The 24482-nt window shown below is 44.0% G+C and overlaps 1 protein-coding gene across 1 annotated transcript in view; it reads right to left on the reverse strand.

Annotated features, from left to right (window-relative positions):
• sspo (SCO-spondin) overlaps positions 1-24482 on the reverse strand; it is a 77232-nt gene that overhangs the window by 42537 nt on the left and 10213 nt on the right. Inside the window, exons 18-66 of the mRNA XM_070986093.1 lie at positions 24049-24259; positions 22252-22346; positions 21916-22172; positions 21656-21790; positions 21348-21550; positions 21075-21202; positions 19521-19630; positions 19245-19394; positions 18665-18758; positions 18359-18568; positions 17624-17829; positions 17414-17528; positions 17007-17128; positions 16706-16879; positions 16390-16623; positions 16111-16233; positions 15755-15852; positions 14977-15208; positions 14696-14848; positions 13118-13258; positions 12811-12993; positions 11340-11490; positions 9945-10104; positions 9572-9620; positions 8975-9079; positions 8705-8832; positions 7891-8011; positions 7617-7744; positions 7369-7510; positions 7072-7203; positions 6234-6411; positions 5943-6018; positions 5496-5517; positions 5163-5283; positions 4784-4997; positions 4436-4577; positions 4027-4203; positions 3726-3926; positions 3529-3600; positions 3264-3419; positions 2903-3061; positions 2628-2792; positions 2339-2530; positions 2055-2177; positions 1597-1726; positions 1033-1158; positions 645-736; positions 317-520; positions 19-189 (exon numbers count right to left, since the gene is read on the reverse strand). Of these exons, the coding sequence (XP_070842194.1) occupies positions 19-189; positions 317-520; positions 645-736; positions 1033-1158; positions 1597-1726; positions 2055-2177; positions 2339-2530; positions 2628-2792; positions 2903-3061; positions 3264-3419; positions 3529-3600; positions 3726-3926; positions 4027-4203; positions 4436-4577; positions 4784-4997; positions 5163-5283; positions 5496-5517; positions 5943-6018; positions 6234-6411; positions 7072-7203; positions 7369-7510; positions 7617-7744; positions 7891-8011; positions 8705-8832; positions 8975-9079; positions 9572-9620; positions 9945-10104; positions 11340-11490; positions 12811-12993; positions 13118-13258; positions 14696-14848; positions 14977-15208; positions 15755-15852; positions 16111-16233; positions 16390-16623; positions 16706-16879; positions 17007-17128; positions 17414-17528; positions 17624-17829; positions 18359-18568; positions 18665-18758; positions 19245-19394; positions 19521-19630; positions 21075-21202; positions 21348-21550; positions 21656-21790; positions 21916-22172; positions 22252-22346; positions 24049-24259 (7211 nt within the window). The remainder of the gene's footprint in view (positions 1-18; positions 190-316; positions 521-644; positions 737-1032; positions 1159-1596; positions 1727-2054; positions 2178-2338; positions 2531-2627; positions 2793-2902; positions 3062-3263; positions 3420-3528; positions 3601-3725; positions 3927-4026; positions 4204-4435; positions 4578-4783; positions 4998-5162; positions 5284-5495; positions 5518-5942; positions 6019-6233; positions 6412-7071; positions 7204-7368; positions 7511-7616; positions 7745-7890; positions 8012-8704; positions 8833-8974; positions 9080-9571; positions 9621-9944; positions 10105-11339; positions 11491-12810; positions 12994-13117; positions 13259-14695; positions 14849-14976; positions 15209-15754; positions 15853-16110; positions 16234-16389; positions 16624-16705; positions 16880-17006; positions 17129-17413; positions 17529-17623; positions 17830-18358; positions 18569-18664; positions 18759-19244; positions 19395-19520; positions 19631-21074; positions 21203-21347; positions 21551-21655; positions 21791-21915; positions 22173-22251; positions 22347-24048; positions 24260-24482) is intronic.

Genomic DNA, 24482 nt, shown 5'->3' on the forward strand with positions numbered 1-24482 from the left:
AAAAACATTATGCAGTACCTGAGCAGGGGTGGGAGTTGCAGTCTCCTGTCTGTATGTGTGGCCCGGGGCAGCTGCTGCCCCCGTGCTGTGGGGATGGTGAATTGCAGAATCGTTCTCTTGTCTGGACACCAGAGTCACACTCTGATGAACACTGAGACCACGCTGACCACACTGACCAGCCACCATTCACTGGAAGTATACAACTAAACTCAGTATATCTGTCATCTTCATGAGCCTAACACATCATTTGAGGAGAGTGGAGGAAGCAGAATTGTGGATATTGTGGTTTCTGTGTGTGTGTCTGTATCTGTAATACCTGGACATTGTACAGTGTTACAAGGCTCCTGCTCCTCGCTGTCTCCATCGCAGGCAGAGTCCGAGTGTGACTGGTTGAAGGGGGAGAGCGAGTGGCTACAGCTGCGGAATCGGCGTCTGATTCCAACATCATCTACATGGTTGAAACATGTCTTACTGCACTCTGACCAGCTGGTCCATTTACTCCAGACTCCATCTGGAAGCACTACACAAGAGGGGGAAAAAGTCATCATATTGCCCACAGGTAATGAATATGCAAGTGATTTTCAAAACTAGGATAATGGCCTGAGACAATAAAACAGTTAAATACAGAGTATGAGTTAGTATACCAGGGAGGCAGGGGCTGGAGCAGCGGCGGGCCTCCGAGGAGTCTCCTGGACAGGGATGGATGCTGACTGCTCGAGCTGGTTCCACTGGAGACCTGCAAAGACAAAGTCAAGCAGCAAAAAAGCAGAAAGGTTGAATTTGAAATTTTTTAAGTATAATATATATAATGTGAACAGTTTGTATTGTATTATACATTGTTATTAAATTGCATAAGCCAGCAAATAGAGGTAAGTACAAAAAAAGTAAGGAACTGATTAAATTTTATATAATCATGCCTCTGTAGTGCAGAGGGGTGTTGGTGTGGAAAAGTGAAATGAGGCTGAGATAAGGCCTATGATAGCTGTTTGAGTGTATGGTGCTTTCCAAATCTACTGAATTAAACTGGCTCACCTGTAGCGCTGCTGGAGCCCCAGACCACATGTTACATCACACGGTGACCATGACGACCAGGCTGACCAGTGACAGGTCGCCACACAACTGGAGGTGTCACAGGTCATTCGTCCATCTCTGCACACACTGATGGGACAAAAATATGAAATAGCAGCACGCAATAAGACAGCCATTTATTGTTTTATTTTATTTTATTTTGCTGTTTTTGCAAGGACAGCGCAAAGTTAAAAGTAACTGCACCACCATTAGCTAGCAGCTAATTTGCATTTGCAACAATCACTAAACAACAAATACACTACATAAAGCAATCCAGTAGTCCAAAAGACTGCTGGGAAGAACTGAAAATGAGCTCTCCATCAACTGAAAAATACTACTCCCTCTCAAACCAAACTGTTTTATAACATGAAAAATAAACTAAATATAATTTAGCACATCTGAAAATTTGACTGATATGTTTAGAAATTAGAATTTTAATTAGGTAGCATTTCAGAAGTGCCATCAGTGATAAAACCAGGCTCCCTTTCAAAGTGGAAAATAGCAAATGAATGAGTCTATGTCTCTCACCAAGTGGTACACTCGTCCCTGCTGACCATCTGTCCTGGCTGCAGTGTTTGACCGTCCCAGAAACAGACACATTGGCTGGCATTCACACATTGCCCACCCTGAAGGTACAGACCATCAGGACAGCGACAACCTGGAGGAGACACATTTAATGTCTTACTACCAGGAAATGAGCCTTAGTGAGCTCCTGTTGTTCAAGAATAAATATCCAGGCATTGTTCCAATACAGGATTGTAGATGTTAAAAATATTTTTGCTTTATTTGTCTGATTACTTGGAGAGTGTATGAAACTCGCAACCTACTGAAGCACAGAAAAGAATCAATTAAAAGAATGCAAATTATGTACTGCTCATATTTCTTCAATTCAATGTCAGTGGAAGAGCAGGAGATCTGTGTGACATTGGCACCACTCACCCAGAACACCCAAATGCATGTCTAAAATATTCAAGTGTGTGTCCTACCCAGTATGCATGCTGCGGTGCAGTTGCTGGTTGAGCTGAGATGTGAGCAGGTTGGAGGACAGGGCTCCACCCTCCCAGCCTGGCAGTCTGCCTCAGTCACCAGCACCATGCTGTTGACACAGCCTGAAGAACCAGGGACAGTTTATAGACTGTTTCATGTAGCAATGCAATAATCAAGGTAGTCAAGGCAAGAATATTGGACTAATGTACTCGGACTGGAAGAAAACAACTAAAGGCTTTAAATACTAACAACAGAATTGACTGTTTGACAGAGTATGAGTCACCTGTCTGTGTGCCGATGTCTTTGCTGCAGGGCTGGCTGTTGCAGCTCTGGCTCTGCAGGGTCATGCCCTCACAGTCCCGCCCACCATTCTTGGGAGGAGGAGCTGAGCAGGTTCTGTTCCTCTGCCTGACCCCACCTCCACACCGAGCATCACACTCTGACCACTCTGTCCACTCTGACCAGTGACCATCAACTACAAGAGGAGACAGGGGAAAATGAGTTTGAGATAACCAATAAATCAGATACTGCGAAAGATGCATCCTGTTTGGCATCAGCTTAGAAGAACAGACCTGGACATGCTCGAGGGAAGCAGGCCCGACTGTCAAACTGAGCTCCACCACAGGCCCCTCCTGGCAGGGCTTCCCGCAGTATGTCCCTCTGCCGGAACAAAGAGCCCAGACCACAGGACACACTGCACGCACTCCATGCTGTCCACGGAGACATGATGCAGTCCACTATAGGCGAGGAGAGGAGAGGAGAGGAGAGGAGAGGAGAGGAGAGGAGAGGAGAGGAGAGGTCAGAAAAAAAAGGATGGTTGTTGTCTTTTGAAAGGGGTGTATCTTACCGCAGTCTTTCTCATCCGATCCATCCACACAGTCCTTCCGCAGGTCACATCTGCGGTCCAGGTGAACACACTCCCCACTGGCACAAGAGAATTGCTTGGTGGAGCAGGGGCTGGGCACAGGTGGACCCTGTGGAGTCACAGCTGGTCTGGATGTGGTACCTGATAAGACATGGGAATATGATAACAGAACTTTATACAACTTACTCATGAGGACATTTTGTATGAGTTTGAGTTCCACGATGAAAGTATTTACTTTCAATATGGTACCAATATCAGAAAAAACAACTTTTCGACATTGACAGTGCTTGTTAAATTGAAGCACTTCCACTAGTCTTCCCCCTGACAGGTTGTTGATGCATACCACAGCGTTCTTCATCTGACCCGTCCAAACAGTCCAGTCTGCCGTCACACACCTGCGCTGAGTCGACACAGCCAAATGACCGGCATGCAAACTGGCCCTCCACACAAAGCACTCTGGGTAGGCCACCATCATGCAGGGTTGTAGCGATCCATGGTGCTGTAAACAGAAATAAAATAGAGGTTACAAATATGTATATTATATAAAATGTTAATCCATGGGTCCTGTCTGGTTTCATGACGACTGGCAAGGATAGTGTGTCTCTCACCTTTTGTGGTTTGCAATCCAGGTCTTCCAGAATGGAGGGTTGTGGTGAGATGTAGTCCAGGTTGACCTGTGGAGACCCTTGGGTAGATTGATGGTCTGGTGGTCCAATGACCTGATCGTGTATAATACCCAAAGAAAGGGGAAAAAAAGTCATTTCCTGGTAAAAACCCAATGAGTGAAAATTTGATCAACAGCCGATTATGCCCGTACTTGAAGTTGTAGTCCTCTGAAGTCCAGGTTGACCTGTGACCCCTGGGCTAGCCATGCCGGGAAGACCACCTTGGGACCTGGTGGTATGGAGGCCTGGGGCGCCTGTTGTACTGTTACCATGGAAACCTGGTCTCCCTGTTGGGCTGGTCTGGTTCTGCAGTCCTGGGGAGCCTCTGGTAACAGCCGTGCCTGAAGAAGAGGATGAGGAGAAAGAGACAGACATGGATATATGAAAATGGGACACAAGGGAGTGTAAATAGTTTTCAATTATATATCGCTAAACTCTCACCACAGCTGATCTCATCAGAGTGGTCCTTGCAGTCCGGTCGACCGTCACAAAGCACAGAGACAGCAACGCACTCTTCACTGTGCTGACATGCAAACTGGCCTGGCTTGCATCTCTGCACAGTCACTTTCCTACCTCCAGAGGGAGACGTGGTCACACTGCTCGGGGTCACCAGCTCATCTACAAAAGCATAAGGTGTGCCTTATCATTTCATATTACTGAAGTCATTTCATATTACTGAACATGAACACTATAATGATGTGAAGTAGGTTCTACAGTCAAGCACTAGTTCTGTAAAACAAAGAACTTACAGATGAGCTAGTGTGCAAGGGGAATTGGGTGCTGAGAAGTTTGACTGTTATCATTTAGTTGCAGTTTAGTTGCATTTAGTACATTCAGTTCAACACCTCACCTCCTCTGCAGCCGAGGATCTCCACACGCAGGTAGAAGGTGTGTCTGAACTCAACAGGGATGATGCGCAGATAGCGAGCTCTGACCAGCCGACCGAGCCAGCGGGTCACAGGGATCCTGCCCACCATCCGCACTTCAAACACCTGCCACACAACGAAGAGGACACTTGGACATGAGCACATGTAATGACAAGCAGGGGCGTTGGACTTTGGTTGTGCTGTACCGCATACTGTAATGTGTTGCATTTTTCTTTCTTCATTCATGAAACATTTCATCCTGTGAGAATAGTATGTAACTACAGAAAACACTTGTTATACATGACTCCAAATGTCCAAAAAGCTACAAATACCTTAGCAGGGCCACCAGGCTTCCCATCCTCAGTATAGTCTGTGAAGAGGCTGCTGTGCAGAGCGAAGGCCAGGCGATATTTAGTGAGGTAACCCCACATGCGTTCACTGCCCTGGGTCACCACCCCTGATACCCATGTTGGCTCCAGGAAGTCCACCTGAAAATACGGCTGGGGATCTGTAGGCAGGGGGCTCCATCCAGGCTCCATGACCTGACTGCACAGAAGTTATTTTTCTGAAAGCTTTATACTTAAAAAATTAACTGTAATACATCTAAAGGCCTCAAGACCTTTTATGTGCATGCAGAAAACCACTGTGATCAAATGTTCAGGCTGTTATGTGCGTTAGGGGCAAAAACCATAGAATAACCAGATCACTCACACGTTAGGGACTATGTTTAGTCGTCCAGCATCAGCAGGGTTATTCTCACGATGTGAGGATGAGGTCAGCTGACCATATCGGATTTGTCCATCCTCCAGTCCAAGGGGAGAGGAGCAGATGCCTGCAGAATATGATATGATGATAAGTCATATGATGACTTATAATATCACTCAACAGAGCCAGTTTGACAAAAAAAAAAAACACTTCAAACACATTAATGCATTTGGTCTGTAGCAAAAACAAATGGCAAGTGGTGTTCTATGTATATAATGTAAAGTTGCATGGACTTTGTTTGATGTCCACAGGAAATAAAATCATCTAAATTGCACTCACCACGATATCCTGGGCCACCACCCTGTAAACACATTAGAAAATAAATAAGGTGTATATTGATATCTACCCATATTGACACCCGTAATCTTGGCTAATTCTGTCTGCAAGCAGTTCTATTACTAGTGCAAAGAGGGGTTAAAAATGCTTTAAACAAATGATGATGACATGCTTTTCATGATGCAATGAGCAACAATAAATCTTTCTCTAAAACCGTTCTTGTTTCTGTGTTACATTATGATCAGCATGTTCTTGTATTTGCAGGTACCGATATTAAATGAACCCAGTTTGATTCACACGTATTATATCTGGTAGAGCTTTTGCTAATCCATAGTAGAATTATATTAGAAGGAAAAGAAGTGGAAATAAGGAGATATCAAGGCATCAACACCAGTGGTGCAGAAATACAGAAGTTGGAGGAAAGGAAGATTAACTGAAGTGTTTTCTTACTGTTGGTGTCACTGCAGGATGAGTGACAGCAGCCATGGATGGAGTCCTGAGTGGAGCAGGAGTGGGTGAGTGTGGTCTGTGAATTAGCACACAACAATAAAGAGGAGACATATTTAAAGTTCTTGTTACTTTATAAGAACCGAGAGAGAATGAAAGCAGAGTTGGATAGACAGAGATGAGACAAAAAGCAAGAAGCAGAGTGCATGAGTGGATTAACAACAACCTGCTTTTTCAAATATTTCAGTTAGTACAACCATAACCACTGTTACAGCTCCTCATAATGCCCCCCACCTGTCTGATTGGGTAGTGATGTCATGGGGATGGCAGTTGGTTTCATCCTCTCCTTTGGGACAGTGAGGGATCCCATCACAACGCTGCCATGCTTCGATGCAGCCCCCTGGTGGGGGGCAGGAGAACTGACCAGCAGGGCAGCTGCGTGGACTGGTGGCTGTAGGAGATGGCTGCGTACCTGTATGTGGGGGATGGTCAGACAAAGGAATTTGATATGTGTGGCTGCCATGAGAAAACTGAGACGGACTGAATCACAGGCTAGACAAACGATGGCTAACAGGTTTCCTTTCCAGCACATCCCAGAAGAAAAAAAAACAACACAAATTAAAAGAAGAAGAAGAGAAGAAGAACTTTACTTTATTAATCACACGCATGCACATTCCATGCTTATGAAGAACACAACACATCATGCACATGCTTCTGTGAAATTCTTCCTCTGCATTTAACCCATCCTTGGTCCGTCCTTCCTCCGCGGCAGACCAGGAGCGGTGGGCTGCCAGCCAACAGCGGTGCCTGGGGACCCAACTCTCTGTCGTCACCATTGGTCAGGTGGTGCTCTTCATTCATGCTTTTAGTGGGGGTTATTAAGGAGGATACCCCGGGTGAACACGGGGAGAACATGCCATCTCCACACAGAAAGGCCCTTTTCCTGGAGCAGCAGGCACCGAAGGCATGGTGGAGGACACGCCACCAGCGCCCACAGCAGGATTCGAACCGGGACCTTCTAGCTGTGAGGCGACAGTGTTACCACTTGTTCCACCGTGCCACCCAAAAGCACCCAATAGCATGGTTCTTTTACAATAAATGAAACTCAGGTGTGTTTGTTTGGAAAGCTCACCACAGTGCATCTCATCTGATCCATCCCCACAGTCATTGACACCATCACAGACAACTCCCAGTGGACCTGCTGGCACACAGCGACCATTTTCACACTGGAACTCCTTCTCTCTGCACCCACCTACTGGGGACACTGGGGAAGGAGGAGTTGGGGTAGTCAACCAGTGGTAACCTGGAGGAGAGGAGAGCATTTTTAAATAAAGAAACAAAAAGAAAAAAAATGAATGAATGAATACACACACAGTAAATATTTATCTCCTCAACTTAGCCTGACTAGCTATGACATTAAACTACTAACCATCTCCACAGCCCATGATCTCAAGTCGAAGGTAGATGCCATTCTGGAAGTCATGTGGCAGCAGGCGGACAAACTGAGCCGACACCATCCTGTCCAGCCGGCTCTCTGCCACCCCTCTATCATCTAGGTTACCATGAAAAACCTGGAAGGAGAGTGGTAATCCATCAATTTCAAGAAAAAACAAATGGCAAGTGGCGTTGTATGTATATGATGTAAAGATGCATGGACTTGGTCTTGGCGTGTCTAACCTTGGCTCTGGGCCGGGCGTCAGTGACAAGCTCTTTGTAAGTGAACCACTGTTTGCCATCCTGACTGAACTGGAGGTAAAAGCTGGACACAAAGGTGCCAAATACACCACCACCCTGGGTCAGCACACCTACAGAATGTTAGAGATAGAAAGTGTCCATTTTACTGATATACAGCGCATAATCTCACATTGAAATTCACTTTTTGTCCACAGTACTACAGTAAATCGGCATTTTGAATTTGTACTTGATCTAAGGTGCCTGCAATAATGTTTACCTGTGATGTTGTATGGTTTCAGCAAGTCTATTTGTAGATAGGGGCTCTGTGTGTTCCTAGTGTGCCCCTCAGGGCTCCGCTGTGGTAGGTCCTCGTAGTCCTCAGGTTCTGGACTCCAGCCCTGCAGAGGAAAGTATTACAGATTACACCTTGTGATCATGTTACAGCAGCATTGAATTAAAATGCGATCTTCAACATACAAACATGCTCACAATGACAATGTTAATGGCAATTAACTATATACCATCTTAGTTTGGAATGTTAGCAGGACAACATTTTTGCAATTACACACTGAAAACATATGGCTGGTGACACTAGAGGTACATTAAGGGAATCACCAAAGACATTCAGATTCATCCCCAGGACACCTCGAATGCCTGGGCCAAATGCATGGCAACCCATCCAACAACTGGGGAAATACTTCATCCTGGACTAATGTGGTGGAGGGACCAACACTGCCATACCTAATGCCACACCACTCACATGAGAAAAACAGGTAGCTCACTTTATAACCCACATAAAAGTGACTGGAAACCAAAGGAGCATTGTGAAATGTACTGATAACTATCACTTAAGCAAGAACATTAAGGCTCTGGGGCTAATGGTAGTGGTGGTCATAATATCATAGTGATATTACTAAAATTAATCTGACCCATCCCTGTGGGGAAAATCATTTTTTAAAGGTCAGGGTCCGCTATGGAACAGCAGTCTTGGAGCTGATGGGGATCTAACAGCTAGCTCAAAGACATTTCAACAGGGTTAACAATACAACGTCTGGTCGTATTATGTAAATATATCATTAGACATGGTGTACCTGCAGGTCCCTGTGGGGGTCCCACGCATGGAGGCGACCTCCCTCAGGGGGATGACCAGTCTGCTGTGATGAAGCACTGAAACTGGAAGCCGGGAGAGTCTGAACACCCAGAGGAGACCAACACTCATCTGAACAGGAGAGGAGACGAGGTGAGACACAATGAAAACTACCATGAGTGAAAACAGACAAACCCTTGGACATTAATCATAAAGCTAAAATGCTTTACCTGTGAGACTGCATGAATGGTCATCACATGAACAAGAAACTAACCTCCAGGAGGAAGTGGATATGTGGGAAGCAGAGGTGTAGTGCCCTCTGCTGGCTGGGAGGTCACAGTGACGGGGCTGACTGTCACAAGATTGGTGTCATTTCCTCCTGCAGGGGTGTTACAGAATAGAAAAAAATAATGTCGCAGAGCACTCACTTATTGCAAAGTTTGCAACAATGAGCCGGACCTTATATTTACAGTGTCGCAACTCTGTTGAAAGGGTACTGATCCTTCTTAGGATCTTAATATAGCTTTTCTTTCACTTATCCTCTCTTTTATCTCATTTTCTTGATCTTCATATTCTTTATGCATCTTTAAGTTCACTGCTAGCAGTATTTTCATATTGTGGCATGTGAGATCTGTATAAAATTTGAAATGTTTGATTCCTGAGGTAGTGTTTGATAAACTGTCGGGTACTTCGTCATCCATCATTCTCTTGTTTTTAATTTTCTTCACAGTTACAGTAAATTGTGTTTTCAACATATGAAATATGTTGGTGTTTATTTGTATATAACTGATGAATGCAAGTCATTTTATTTTCCATTAAACAGGCAGACATTTAGTCAGCACAGGTAGTAGAACAACAGCTGTGATTTTACCTTGGCAGTAACAACACCTGTCTCCCTCTCCAGGCACCAGACTTTGACCCTGCACAAACAAAGGAACATTCAACATCTGATTCAGTCCCTCATGTGAGTTGCCATGGGACAAAACTATGCAGACGAAAAGCAAAGGATGCAGATGAAGTGAAGCTGTAGCTACTGTGTCAGAGAGAGTGTGCATTGGACTGTTTACATGAGATAAAATTGCAACACAGATGCATTGAAAGCACACCCAGTCACATAATCAAATACATGCGCAAACGTACTCAGTCACAGTTCCATAGAACATGGGCACATCTTCAAGCAGTATATACATAATTGCGTAAATGCACGAGACACGCAGATGCACATAAACAATTCTTATTCTTACCTGCGGGCATCCACTGACAGCATATGGACAGTACAGGGAACACTGCACTGTGAGGTTGGGCAGACAGTGACATAACTGGCAGTGGTCTGACCTCCATCTGTCTCCCACAGCATGGGACTGACCCTGGTACTCGCACTCATCACAGGGATCTGTCTGGCACCTGCATGTACATGCAATCACAGACATGGAAAATGCACACTGGGGTAATGGAATTCATGTGTGTTTGCTCATAAGTGCTTGGTTGTTAGGCATGAGGACAAAAATGAGTTTCTTTGATGCTCGAGGATGAAGACTGTCTTCTTAAGTAGCCTCAATTGGTTTTATCCACAAGGGATCATGAAAATGCACAGTAAATATGTATGATCTGTGGACAACAAATTTCTTCAACAAACCTTAATAGTGGATGATGGGTCAAGTTCAGAGGGATAAAAAAAAGAAAAAAATTCAATCTTCAGTCCATTTAAAATGTGTTGTTATGGTGGAACTACTAAAGAGAATGGGTGGGTCACCAAAAATATTAGTATTCATTGCTGGGGACCATTAATATCCACAGCAGATTGCAAATATGGCCATTGCTTTTCAAGACAGATTGTCAAGTGTTGGAGATCTGCAAATGTTCACCTGACAGAGACAGAAGTTTAGAAGTGTAGAAGCTGAGTGGTAGAAAAAGCAAAAGTAGTTAACAGTCCCATATGTTTTTAAGCCGTCACGACCTAGAGAAAGCCATCCATGCGCTAATCAGTTCAAGATTAGACTATTGCAATGCACTTTATGTCGGCGTCTCCCAATCTTCTCTCAGTCGCCTTCAACTTGTGCAAAACACTGCGGCCCGTCTTTTAACCAACACAAACAGACGAGAGCATATCACTCCTGTTCTTAACTCCCTTCATTGGCTTCCTGTCCAATACAGAATTGATTTCAAACTTTTAATGTTTGTTTTTAAAGCTCTTAATGGCCTCGCACCACCTTATTTATCTGAGCTTTTAACTGTTCGTGAGCCAGGTAGAGCCTTGAGGTCATCCAACCAACTCCTGTTGGAAGTGCCCAGGTCAAAATACAAACACTGGGGTGACCGAGCCTTCTCCATTGCTGCTCCCAGGCTCTGGAATAAGCTCCCTGCTGAAATACGTCCGGCTTCTGATCTGGGCCTCTTCAAATCTAGATTAAAAACCTATTTATTTAGGATGGCTTTCACAACCCAGTAGCGTGATGACATTAACTTTGTTTTATTGTATGTTATTTATTGTATTTTATTCTGTTTGGTTTTATTGTTTTATTGTCTCTCATTGCTTTTACTCATTTTATTGTAAAGCACTTTGGTTCACCAAAAGATTGTTGTAAAGGGCTGTATAAATAAAGCACATTTACATTTTACATAAGAAGACGGCAACATACCGACGGGCTTTTCTGTAAATTCCTCTGCATGTCCTCCCGTCTCCATGCTTGGTTGGATTGTTTGGGCTGCGGAACGACCACTGCACACTCTGAACACCACAGGGTCCCAAACACTCTCCCCACTCAGACCACGATGACCAGCCACAGTGCACTGCAGTGTGACAAAGCTGACTGTATGATTGCTCAGACTTTAAGGCAGATGAAGAACGAGACATAATATGTGGGTAACAATCAACTGTAGGGATGTAATGATATCAAATCTCATGATGTGATAATACCTTGATATTAAAGCCACACTTGATATCTTTCGCAATATTAAAAAACGAAAGAAAAATTACTGGAATTTTTTTTTTAATAACTTAAAGTGTTTTCCATCCATCCATCCATTATCTATACCGCCTATCCCTTTCGGGGTTGCGGGGGGCTGGAGCCTATCCCAGCTACAATGGGCGAGAGGCGGGGTACACCCTGAACCGGTCGCCAGCCGATTGCAGGGCCACATGTAATGACAAACAAACATTCACACTCACACTCACACCTACGGACAATTTAGAGTCATCAATTAACCTAATGAGCATGTTTTTGGTCTGTGGGAGGAAGCCGGAGTACCCGGAGAACCCACGCATGCACGGGAAGAACATGCAAACTTCACACAGAAAGGCCCCGCCTGACCCAGGGATCGAACCGGCAGCCTTCTTGCTGTGAGGCACGCGCACGACCTGCTGCGCCACCGTGCAGCTAAAGTGTTTTCCTTCTTTCATAAAATAAAATAAAAGTAGTCAGCCAATGATTTAAGCATGAGAAAAAACTGGCATAAATTATCTTTGCATGATTGATTGAACCATGTACAAAACAGAAACAATGCAGCAGTCATAATTTTTTCATAAAATAATTAAAAAAGCTCTTCCATCAGGTGACCACATTCATGATCAGTTTACAAAACGCTGACAAAACGCTGCTACACGCTTCACTCGATCAAGCAGACGGCTGCGGCTTCCGTTCAAACTCGCTTGCGATGTGTGGTTTAAAGTGTGTGAAAAACACTTAATGTGGGGACAGTCTGGCCTCTCTCACTGCTGCATCCATATTCCCTGCACTGTATGTAACGAGTGTGTGATTGGAATGTCTGTCAGACAAAACTTTTCATTTCCCATTCGCTCATCATAGCAAAGCTGTGAGACAGCTCTGAGTAGCTCGTGAAGTCCACCTGTCTGTGGTAATTGAGATGTGCTCTGCTGCTTTGAGGCTCTGTATCTCTTAAGCTTTGGTCTCTTGGTACAGAGCTGCTATCACTGTGCAGCTGAAGTGTGGTGTTCAAGAAGGAGAGGTAATAAATAACCATGTTACATTATGGTAGATAGTGTCACAGTCCCACAATGCCATCGAGCCATATTTCTGTCATTGATATTGTGAGATTCGTGGATCTGACGTTAATCTTGAAATGAAACACGTCTGTATTTGACAGACTCACCTGAGCAGTCTGGATTAGGCTGGCATCTCTGAGGCCGTCCTCTCTCACAAACACAAATCTCACAGTCCACCTTCATCTGCTGGCCTGGCCAGTAGCGCACACCTGCCACCTCACACACACACTCCTCTGGTGACACACACCGTTGCATATCGCTCATCACCTGGCCATCCGGGCACCAACAACCTGAAGCAACAGACACATTGACTGTGAGAAAAAAGCTTGTGAGAAAAATGTAAAATTTAACAAAATGACAAGAAACAACAAACAATTTATTTTAGAGCACAAGATATTCCAAGATCCTCCTGACCTGGAGAGCAGGGTGCTGTTGGTGTATCACAGGTTGTACCACTGTTGATGTGGGCACAGGACACTGGGCAGGGGGCACAGCTGTGTCTCACCAGCCCAGTGGGACAGCTGGTGTTGGCACATCCATCATTAGGACAAGGCTCTAGAATGGGACAGGGAAGAAAAGGAGAGACATTTACTTTGGTGGAAGAACATCTGTTCTCACTAGGCACCATGAACACACTGAAATTACAAAGACGCACATTTTGTTTATACCTCTAGTGGTATCAAGTCATTCAGACAGTTATGGTTTTATTTGTTCAGATTTTGAGATTTCTGCCCTGACACAATCTAGCTTAATGAAACTTTGTTTATGGTGCTCACAGCCATGAAAAATTAAGATTTAAAAAAATTCCCAGTTACTCTGGAAAATCAGTTTTTTAAAAAGTAAGTAAACCCTTTCTTCCTCAGTTCCTCTAATGCTGACTATGAAATGTTTTTCTCATTCTTTGTAGATAAAGTCACTGACATAAGGTGTAAAATGTTGCCTTCCCGCACTCCGGGGGGTTGACTGTCCAGCCAGAGTTTCTCCATTGAGCCAGCTCACAGCTCCTGTCACACAAATACACTCCTCCTCGCTCTCTTAACACTAGCTGTGTGCCTGATTATTTTGAACATGCAATTATTCAGCTTCTCCATAAAAAGCCAAACCTTGACCCACTCTTTCCCAGCAACTATAGACCTATACCTAAACTTCCTTAGGAAAAAGTAGTAAGTAAACAGCTTGTACAGCAATGAAATATTTGATAAACTCCAGTCTGGTTTACATTTGAAGCACAGTATTGAAAAGGCTCTGCTCTGCTTCAAATGATATTTTAATGCTCGCCGAAGCTGGGGAATGTTTATTTGTGTTGCTGGTTGACCTAAGCGCAGCTTTCAACACAGATTTTTTCTGTGGCAAATGATCACTATGTCTCCTCATCTACTCGACTGATGTGCCGTATACCTCTGGGTTCAATCCCTGGTCCTATTCTATTCTCCCTCTACATGCTTTCCCTTGTTTTCTTAATTCATCGATTCAAGTGTATTCCTTATCAATGTTATGCAGACGATACCCAGCTATACTTTTCTTTCATTTCGGATGACCTAGGTGAACTCCACCTTGCAAGACTTGCCAACGGCTGTCAAGGAACAGATGTCTGATAACTTCCTCCAAATTAACCCTGATAAAACAGAAGTCCTGATCATAGGCCCTGAGAGCATTTATAATAAAGTACAGCACTGCATTTGTCCCTTAGCAGTTAATGTTGAGCAAGCCTCAAAAAACCTAGGAGTTTTCTCTGACCAACACCTGAACTTTGAGTGGAACACATAAAGGAAATGGTCAAATCCTGTTTTGTCAAACTACAAAACATTGCCAAAACCAAAGCTGTCTCCTGTCAAGCTGTGGAAAAAAAATCATTCATGTTTTTGTCTCCTCCTGTCTTGATCCAGTTGGTCCAGAATGCAGCCGCTAGACTTTTAACTAATACACAGCATATGCCCCACATTACAAGAGCGAGATATTTCAGTTCAACCGTAGTTTACAGACAGCTCTTACTGATTTCCATGGCTAGGTTGGATGGTCCAGGGAGCTGGGAACAGTCTCGGCCTCCGTAGCGAGGAGGGATGCAACCTCTGTGTCTGACCTGCACTCCACCACAACTGCTGGAACAGTTGGACCAGCTCACCCACGGCAGCCACTGACCATCCACTGGAAGGGGGAGGAGAGAGCGTCACATTTTAGGGAGGATTACGTGTTTGACTTTAAACTATGCATTCATTCTTTGAGAGTGTTTATTCTGAAATATATGTATTTTTAGTGCACGTCCACCTCCTTACCAGGGCAGGTGGTGTTGAAGCATTGTTGCCTCTGAATATCCTGTCCATGACAGTGGCGCAGTGGGTCTCCTGGAGGGCAGGTCCTCTGTCGGCTCATGGAGCCTGTACCACAGGAGGTGCTGCAGGGACTCCACGGACCCCAGGAGCTCCAGCTTCTACAGCCCTGTTCATCAGAGGGGCCTCCAAGTGGTCCTAGTAAGGAGTCTGGGCAATCTACCACACCATTACACACCTAAGCAATAGAGCAGTGTTAATGGACAAGATGAGTTGTACGTAATTATGGGGAATAAACATATTTTTGCTGCTTTAAATCATTTTAACGGGAAAAATTTCTTACATTTTTCCAAATGTTAATTTCTTAACATTTTATATGACACACTGATGATGGCTAACCGAGATGACCGTTAATTAGGACATAAACCTTTTTCCTTGGAAAAATTAACTCTTTTTTAGGATTCGACTAAGATTATGACTCTCTTTTATGGAGCTTTATCGTGGTCACATTTTGCACACTTGCGCTGTTATCATGTTATCAAGTATTTCCCTGTACTGGTTATGAAATTTACTGCTGATGTTTTCCTTTTGTATTCAGTCATTATGTGAACCCTTGCTGCATAACAAATTTCCCCTGGTGGAACAATAACAATAACCTTGAACCTTTATAAATTCCTATTTCTGCTGTTCTGGTTATGCTAATGATGGAATTTTTTCCCACAATAAATAAGAAGACCATCCGTGAGTGCTAGTGTTTTGTTTGTTTTGTCAGTGATAGACTTACCATGTTAAAGGAGACACAGGATCCATCCATACAGGTGAATTCAGGGCAGGTGACAGTGGTGTTCCTACTGCCAGGGGGCACTGGTGAAACAGTTTTATCTGAGGAGAACAAGATATTATCAAACTTTCAAGAGGTCACATTCATTACCATCAAATTTGGGAATATGGGAGACTTCGATGTACACTGCCTTTAAGTTTCCTTTCCTTTTTTCTTTCTCTCTGTGTTTCCTGTCCTTCATTTCTTCTTTACTTCCTTTTTTAATTTTCTATCTCCCAATTGTAAACTTTTTTTCAGGTCTTCTGTAGTCCCTTGCTCCATCTCGTCCTACCGCTTCTCCCTATCCCGTGAGAACTCACCACACACCAACTCATCGTCGCCTCGTGGACAGTCTGGAATGCCATTGCACACTTGCGACATGTTGACACACGTGCGGTTGTCACATGAGAAGCTGCCTGGACAAGGAGGTATCCGAGTCGAGCCTGGTCGACAGACAGAATTATTGTCAGTCTTAATTAACAAGTCTTTAGACAGAAACAACTTTTGTGGCCTGATGATACAGTATAAATTAGCACTCCCTAATGTGCAAAACCCGTATTTTGGCCATTTTGTGCTTAGATGTATTTACAGGAACTTACCACAGTTGTCAATACTCTCGTCTGAGGCATCCCTGCAGTGTGGGGTCCCGTCACAAAGCTGCTGATAGTCCACACACTGGTCCCCACTGAGGCAAGGCACTTGGCCAGGTCCACAGGGGGTGGCACACTGCTGCTCATCACTACCATCCATGCAGTCTGTTTCCCCATCACAACGCCAGGCTTGAGGCACACACTGCCCCCCAGTGGCACAGCTAAACTCATAGGACCTACAAGCTGGAGAAACAGGGCTGTATAAAAGAAACACTGAATACTGAAAAAAATCTCCCACAAATCTTGAAATCATGACTCTTATTACCTGAGGTGGGCATGGTCACGGTGACAGGTGTGGGTGACAGTGTTACAAAAACAGTGTGGCAGCTGGTTCTGTTTTCGTCCTCTCCACCCGGACAGTCTGTTGTTCCATCACACAACTTAGTTCTGGTAACACATGTGCCGTCGCTACAGGCAAACTGGTCTGGAGCACAGGTCACTGCCACATACAGAGACGATGAAATCTGATTATTAATTCAATGCAGGATGGCTTTGGGCAAAAATGAATTTCACTTTCACCTGTCATAATTTTCTATGAATTGAATGTGAATTATTATTATTTGTACCTTTACTTGGACAGACAGCTTCGTCTGCTCCAGAGGGGCAGTCTCTATGGCCGTCACAAACTCTGTCTGCAGGGACACACTGGTCCCCAGGGCACTGAAACTCCCCTGTTGCACACACGCACCTAAACACAGCCACAACGTTTAAATAATGATGACATCATGTAGTGTAATCCCCAAAACAAAGAGGAAGTACAATCTACATATCGTGAACAGACATGGGCTGAAGCCTATTTTCAAAATAATTTTCATTATCTGGTGAAACTTTCCAAAAGTATTGTTGAGGGTCTGATATTGGTGGCATTCAGATAAGGTTAACTAGACTCTGATGAATAAAGTGTCCAATTTTTCTGTTAACATTAACCATTGACAATCTCAAATACCAAAGTTCAACAGAACTGAGAACACACCCCCTCTCATCACTGAGGTCCCCACAGTCATCATGTCCGTCACAGCGGTGAAGGTATAGAATGCAACGCCCTCCAGCACACAGGAATTCCCCTTCATCACACACCACACCACAGTCTGGATCAACAAAAGTACAGTTCATTACATAGATACATGTTATCTAGGGCTGACTCTGTATATGGAGCATAATGCTGGATAGAATGATAGATCACCTTGTTCATCAGACCCATCAGCAAAACCACAGTCCAGCCGTCCATCACACACACGGGTGGCTGGCAGGCACTTTCCACTGGCACACTGAAACTCTCCCGGTGGGCACAGGGGCACAGGGGTAACAGGTCCACAGAACTCCTCATCTGATTGGTCAGCACAGTCTGGGTGGCCATCACAACGCAGAGCCAGGTTCAAACATGGTCCACTGCAGGGTTGGGGTCAATGAACTTAATTCACTTCAGAAAGACTGACTCTTTCAAATATAAAAATCTGCTGAAAAGTCTAAAGCCATGTTAGCAATGCTGTAAAACTCTTCAAAAACTGTTGGATGGACGAACACATGGGGATACAGATTTGCAGTTGTTACATCCTCACCGCGAGTGGGGTGAGGGCTTTGAGAACAGACCTCCACATTCAGAGAACACTATGCTTTGGGGCATATTTCAAACAACCAAAACAAAATATACAGTACATATAAAAAAACCACTTACTGCGGCTTTAACATGCTAACTGTACATGTACAGTAATTAGCACATGGCACATGGAGCATTTTAGCTTGTTGACATTAAAGACTGTTCAGAAGGTGTACGGTTGTATTTTTCTGTTTAGTAAGTAAAATAGGTGTAAGAATATTTTCTACACATGCAAATACATTGGCAATCAGCAGTTGCTGAGCTGACAGTGGCAGCGAAAGATTTTAGCATATTGCTCAACTCTAATGAGTTTGGATTCACCTTGGCATGCTGGTACAGCGGAACTGGTCTGGAGAGCAGGTGGATGGGCAGAGCTCATCCGAACCATCACCACAGTCATTCTCATTGTCACACACCCACTGGGAGGGTATGCAGCGCCCTCCTGCACAGGTAAACTCAGATTCCAGACAGGGAGGGGAGGGAGGAGGACAAGCCACACCGTCACAATGCCACACACCATCCGCACAGGAACTGCACACACAAATTCAAAGAAACCATTCAATATTATAGAATAAAAGAGTATAGGAACACTGGAACATACTGTCATATGAATTTAGATTGACTGACCAGTTCTGGCAGTGTTGAGTGATGGTAGTTCCAGGTGGAAAAATGGAGCCGTCCCACTCACATGGACACTCAGTAGGATCTACACAGCTCTCTCCTGTATAGCAGAAAATATCCAGACAATTCTGATACTTAGATTTTTGGCAGTTCTAAGGCAAGACAGTTTGTCCTGAGGGTGGCTCAAGACAAAAGAACATGGGTCATTAAAATCAAGAGTCTTTCTTCTTGGGCCATCTTGTTTGCAAGTTTGGCTCACAATGCGTCTCAAGCAGATACTGTAGGGTTCATCTACCGGAAAGCATCATTGTGCACAGTACATTTCAGTGCAATGTGCCCATTATACTCTGATATTTTTACAGCTACCTAGTCATGGTCCAAGTGTTGTCCAGGAGAGCCTTCTATATGACTGAGGAGCTACATAAGTGTAGGCCACTTTGGTCACTAAAGCATGATAAATCCTCATCTGGGGAGTATGAATATCCATACCAAGTATTCTCTATCCAGAAATATGCCCATAAATACATTTAAAATACATACATATCACCCTCAGTGGCTCAGGATTATTTTGGTAAATCCATCTTACCATGTAGGACCATGCCAGCAGGGCAGAAGCAGCCCTCCACACAGGAGACAGCACCACACTGGGAGTGTGGACTCTGCTGAACATGAGGACATGAGGGAGAGCAAGCTGGACCACAAGGATTATATACCAGCCCATTCTCACACTGCAGAGCTACAGGGAATGAGGGAAGCAGAGCATAAGCACAGAAATACACAAAACAAAAATTACAGGAAGACACTAAACAGGAGTGTGACTGTGAGGGTGTGTGTGTGTATGCGTTGTGAGACATTGACATACGACACAGCTCCTGGGACCTCCAGCGGATGTAAACCCCTCGGCGGTTACACTCTTCAGCATAGGCAGCAATGGCTGTGCAGAGACACTCACAGTCCCCTCCTGAGTCACAGCTAAAACACACACAAACGATGAAATAATATGAACTGTTCACAAGTAAGTACATAATAGCAAGATGAATAATATTATGGAAAACATGAACATTAAGAGATGACAATTTGTTAATCTACGTCCTCAGCAGTCTATAAAATCCACTAGAATATCATCAACAAGAGGCTGTTCTGTGCCCTTTCGTCGCTCTGCTCTCGGTCAGTCAGCTTTCTCTGTAAAAGCTGTAACTCAGTGGAACGCTCTCCCCAATAGCAATAGGAACTGTGACTCTATCGGAAGCTTTAAGAACAAACTCAAAAATCTACTGAAAGAAACTCAACTCTGTAATCACTGATTTTTTAAAAATGACTGTATGACCGTGTTTGTGTATGTGAGTGTATCTCTGAGTCGGTGCGTGATAGTGTTTGTGTATATATGAGTGGGTGGCTTAACTGTACAGTTTTGTGTCATTGTCTTATTGCCATTTTTCTGTGATGTTTGTTTACTGTCTTATTGCTATTTGTCTTTTTAACAAATGTCTGACTTGTGACCTGCCAAGGGACTGCAGATGTAAATTAGCTCTGAGCTAACTCTGGTACAATGCATCAAATGGGAACATTTATGTTTTTTATTGTACATGGTCCCTTTACAAATAAACTTACTAATAATAATTCTGCCTAGAATTTAACCATGGACACTATTCTAAGACCCTTTCTACTAGATATATTTTAGCATTTTATTTCCCACTGGCTGCAATATTTTGATGGTGTTTGTGTACCAGCACCCATGCAAAGAAGCACACGCGTGCCTTATGTACAAGAATATAGGAAGACACACTGCTGATGACTGAAGGGCAGTGATGCATATTCCCAGATGGTGGCAGAAATATACCAGAAGTAGTACCAATATACCAATAAAAGAGTTTGAAACTTAACAATGCAGGTTTCAATACATTCAACAAAGGCTTTGCAAGTGTTTTCTGAGGGAAGAATGTATTCAAAATGTTTTTTAATAGGGAAGCATATATACAGTTTAATTTGGTGAGACTGGCTGAGAGCGCTCCTGGTCTGCCGCGGAGGAAGGACGACCAGGATGGGATAAATGCGGAGGACACGTTTCACCAATTGCATGATGTGTGTGTGCATGTGCATGTAAAATTGTGTGACGAATACAGGGGACTGTCCCTCCAATTCTTCTTCTTCTTCTTCTTCTAAAAATCACTGAGTAAAGGTGGCCTGGTGCACAAAACAACCGTACCAAATTATTGTTCATCAATGGACAGTCTTAGTTCTCGTGTGTTTAAAACCATGAATGGAAAAAATGTGCAATATTCTGTATTCTCTAAAATCAGTGTAAAGAAACTCCTGGAAAGAAACAGCCATTTCTTGCCACTGAAGCATTTTTAGATTACACATTTTTAATAGATAATTGTAAGATATTAAGCATATATTAGTGTCTGTCACTCACCCACAAGCATCAAAGACACACCAGTCATAATACTGCTGGAAGGGCACCTCATGGTGGCACTGAGAGAAGAGCTCCTGAGTCAGCACTGCACACCTTTTCCTGGCCCAGGTCACCCTGTGGGGGTTCAGCTGAACAAAACAAAGACAGTTTGTATGAGAGACAAAAGACAGTTTATCATCAAAATTGGAATTGCAACAATGTCCCAGCAAGTACATCTAAGTCTAATGTTCCTGCAAGTGTGTCTAAATGTGCATGTGTCTATGGTGGACTCACAGCACAGGGGTCCCGGAGGTCCTGGTCTGCCACGTCAGGGCAGGAGGGGCTGACCTTCCAGGAGTTTCCAAACAGCTCGGGTGTAGACTCCACGATGCCCTGCCGTGTCGTAAAGTCATTCTCCGTGTCCCCATCAAAGTTACCACACAGGCCCCCGACCCGACCCCGCAGGTTTGCCGCCAGACGCACATACACACGCATACCTGGACACAACATGTGGAATGACAACCACACTTCCACTGATTTGTTTACCACTACAATAATGAATTACTGTTAAGGTTGCAGAAGAGCATATTTGCGTGCCTTACCTCCATCCCATAGTAGAGTGACCCCCAGCCGGGAGGAAAGGGAGACAAACAGGCCGACTCGTTCCAAAGTCAGACCACTGCCACTGTAAGACTTTGGTAGACTAACTGGCATCCCATTGACTGTCACAGCTTTACCTAAAGGACAGACAGGAGACAGCTTACCTCAAGTAGCTTATTCCTAAAACACAACCTGCCTATGCCTATGAACCCCGACTTCCTATCATCAGCCTCTGCTTCCGCCGCAATGCAGACTCTCCTACCTCTCAGCAGATGTATGACGGTATTTCCCAAGCTGAGGGTGACTGACTTGGTACAGGTGACCCCGGTACTGCCGCAGGGCACATTCTCTGCCATGACACTGAACAAACCGCTGGTCTCCCTCGCCAGCACATACTGGCAGTCACCCAGGAAAGAGTAACAGCGGCCGTCAAATGTCACATAGTGTGGATCACCAGTCGCCACGCACACGCCAGCACAGGTGGACTGGCTGCAGTGCCAGCGGCGCTCCTTACACACGCTGCAGGGATGAATGAAGAATAGTTGAGATAATTAAATGTTAAAGAGATACGATGCAATGAGACAAGTGCACAGATTACCATGTGTTGCAGTCTTTAATGATGGTGTCGTTGCTGTAGTAAAGTTGACCATTATGGTGGCATGGACACTCATTTGGCAGAATGCAGCGATCACCCTGAGGTAAACCAGAAGACATAACATACAATAGTCAAAACTCAGCCTTATGGTCATGCTGTTATCTGTGCTTCCACTTGATTAATCAGACACACTTCAACCCTTTTAATTTCTTGTCTGTTGAAGTCCCCACTACGTTCAATGATGAGATAAAAAAAAAACAACTGACTTTCAAGCTTAATTCCAGCTCATTGCCTCTATTATAAGAACACAAGTAAGATTCAGTCACTTAATGACAAGTTTTAGAATGATCAAATGGACATAACGTGATGATATTTTAGAGGTACCATTGAAACAAAAGTTACAACACCAGTATTTTCATTAACTTAATATGTAACATAGTAAAGAACAATTAGAATAATTGTGGGTCATTGAAATTAAAGCATATGGTGGATTATGCTAGCTAAATAATTATGTGCTATGTAGAAGTAGTGTAGTGGATAGGATAAACGCCATGAGTTATTAACACTGACATGTAAATCTACTTTGCATATTTAGTTCATCCAAAAATGTGCCAGTAGTATTTGCACATCGTTACTTAACTTCTGTTGCTTGACTTCAGGGAGTTACAATCATTATGAAATTAACATTAGCCACAGAAGCACAAAGCAGTAACAGATCCATGAGTGGGAACTGAGTTAGCTGAGCTGCTGGCTAGCACCGATGCAATGTTAGCATCACCATCGTTAGCTGAGCTGCTGGCTGACAGCACCCACGGAGCATTGCAAGGTCGTTTTTTTCTGAAAGCAGATTGTTGTTTGAGTTGTTCGCTTCATATTTCCTTCGTTTCCTTCTTTCCGTCATTAATTTAATTACTGCCTTAATTGTCGAACTGGGCAAGTTGTTTGCCCCTGGAGACATTTACTTTCCTAGGATGGCATTGGCAACGTATGACCCGTCCGACTCTACCTCTGATTGGTTTACCCTGATATTTTACCCAACCAACCAACGAAGGCAACGAGTAGTAGCCAATCAGAGGCAGAGTAAGGTGGGTTATGCCTTTGCCATCTTAGGAAAAAATAATTGCAGCACGCTAGTAGGCATACGCAATACCAACTTCACCACTGTGTGTTGTGTCGTGAGTAGAGATGGCGTTCTTGCTGTTGCTGCAACTTGTATTGTTTCCAGCAGCAGCGACATTAAGTAAGGCAGCTGTTTTCAAACTCTGATAAGTTACATGTATGTTAATTTACCTGTCTAGCATCCAAACAAACAGACAAAATTAGCAACCAGCTAGCTGTGGTAACGCTACTTGAGAGTAGCCTATGTCATTGTTGTCTGCCCAGTCTTTCTGCTGCCCCAAGTGGCCAAACAAACAAACAAACAAACAAACAAACAAACAAACAAACAAACAAACAGCTTCCAACCAACCAAACCAAACAAACCCACAATTAATGTAGGTTTAAGCAAATGAGCTTAAACTGAGTTTTTCCTGGAAAATACATTATACTGTAACTACATTAATAATGGCTGCATTCTATCTAGCTTTATCAGCTGCAGGGCCCTGGTATTGTGCAAAAACACTGCAGTGGATCAGAGACAGAGCCATTGTTAATGATACTAACTATGCCTGTCATCTGCCTGCAATGACAAGCCAAAATGTCTGCTGTGAAAAAACTGTATAGCTGTTTCAACAGTTCACATTTCACAAAATATACAATTTGTCCTGTATCCACTCTGAAAACTTTGAATTTTTCACCTACGAGTAGCACAGTTCCCTGGGGACAGACACAGCCAGACAGGGGCTCTCTGCAGCTCAGCTGTGCGACAATGGACCCTTGCTGTTGGCTAGGGGGGTCCAGGCTGGAGCAGGTGAGGAGACAGGAGCGTGGAGAGTAGACCAAAGAGCCTGGACACTGGTTCACCTCCTCACAGCGCTCCTGAGTGCAGTTAAACCGTCCCTGCTCACACACACTGTGAAGGCAAGAGGAGGGCGAGCACAATCAGAACTGACAATCACTAACAGGGAGCAATTTAATGAACACATACATGAATTAATTTAGACTGTCAAGGGCAGGGAAAGGCTGTTTATTTAAAGCAGTAAATAACACAAAGCCACAGTGAGGCAAGTTGGTCAAGCGGTTATAGAAATCCATAGCTCTATTGTCCTTTGACTCCTGTGAGTCAAAGAATAGAC

This window comes from Chaetodon trifascialis, chromosome 18 (genome assembly GCF_039877785.1).
Source record: "Chaetodon trifascialis isolate fChaTrf1 chromosome 18, fChaTrf1.hap1, whole genome shotgun sequence".
In the NCBI taxonomy this organism is placed as follows: Eukaryota; Metazoa; Chordata; class Actinopteri; order Chaetodontiformes; family Chaetodontidae; genus Chaetodon; species Chaetodon trifascialis.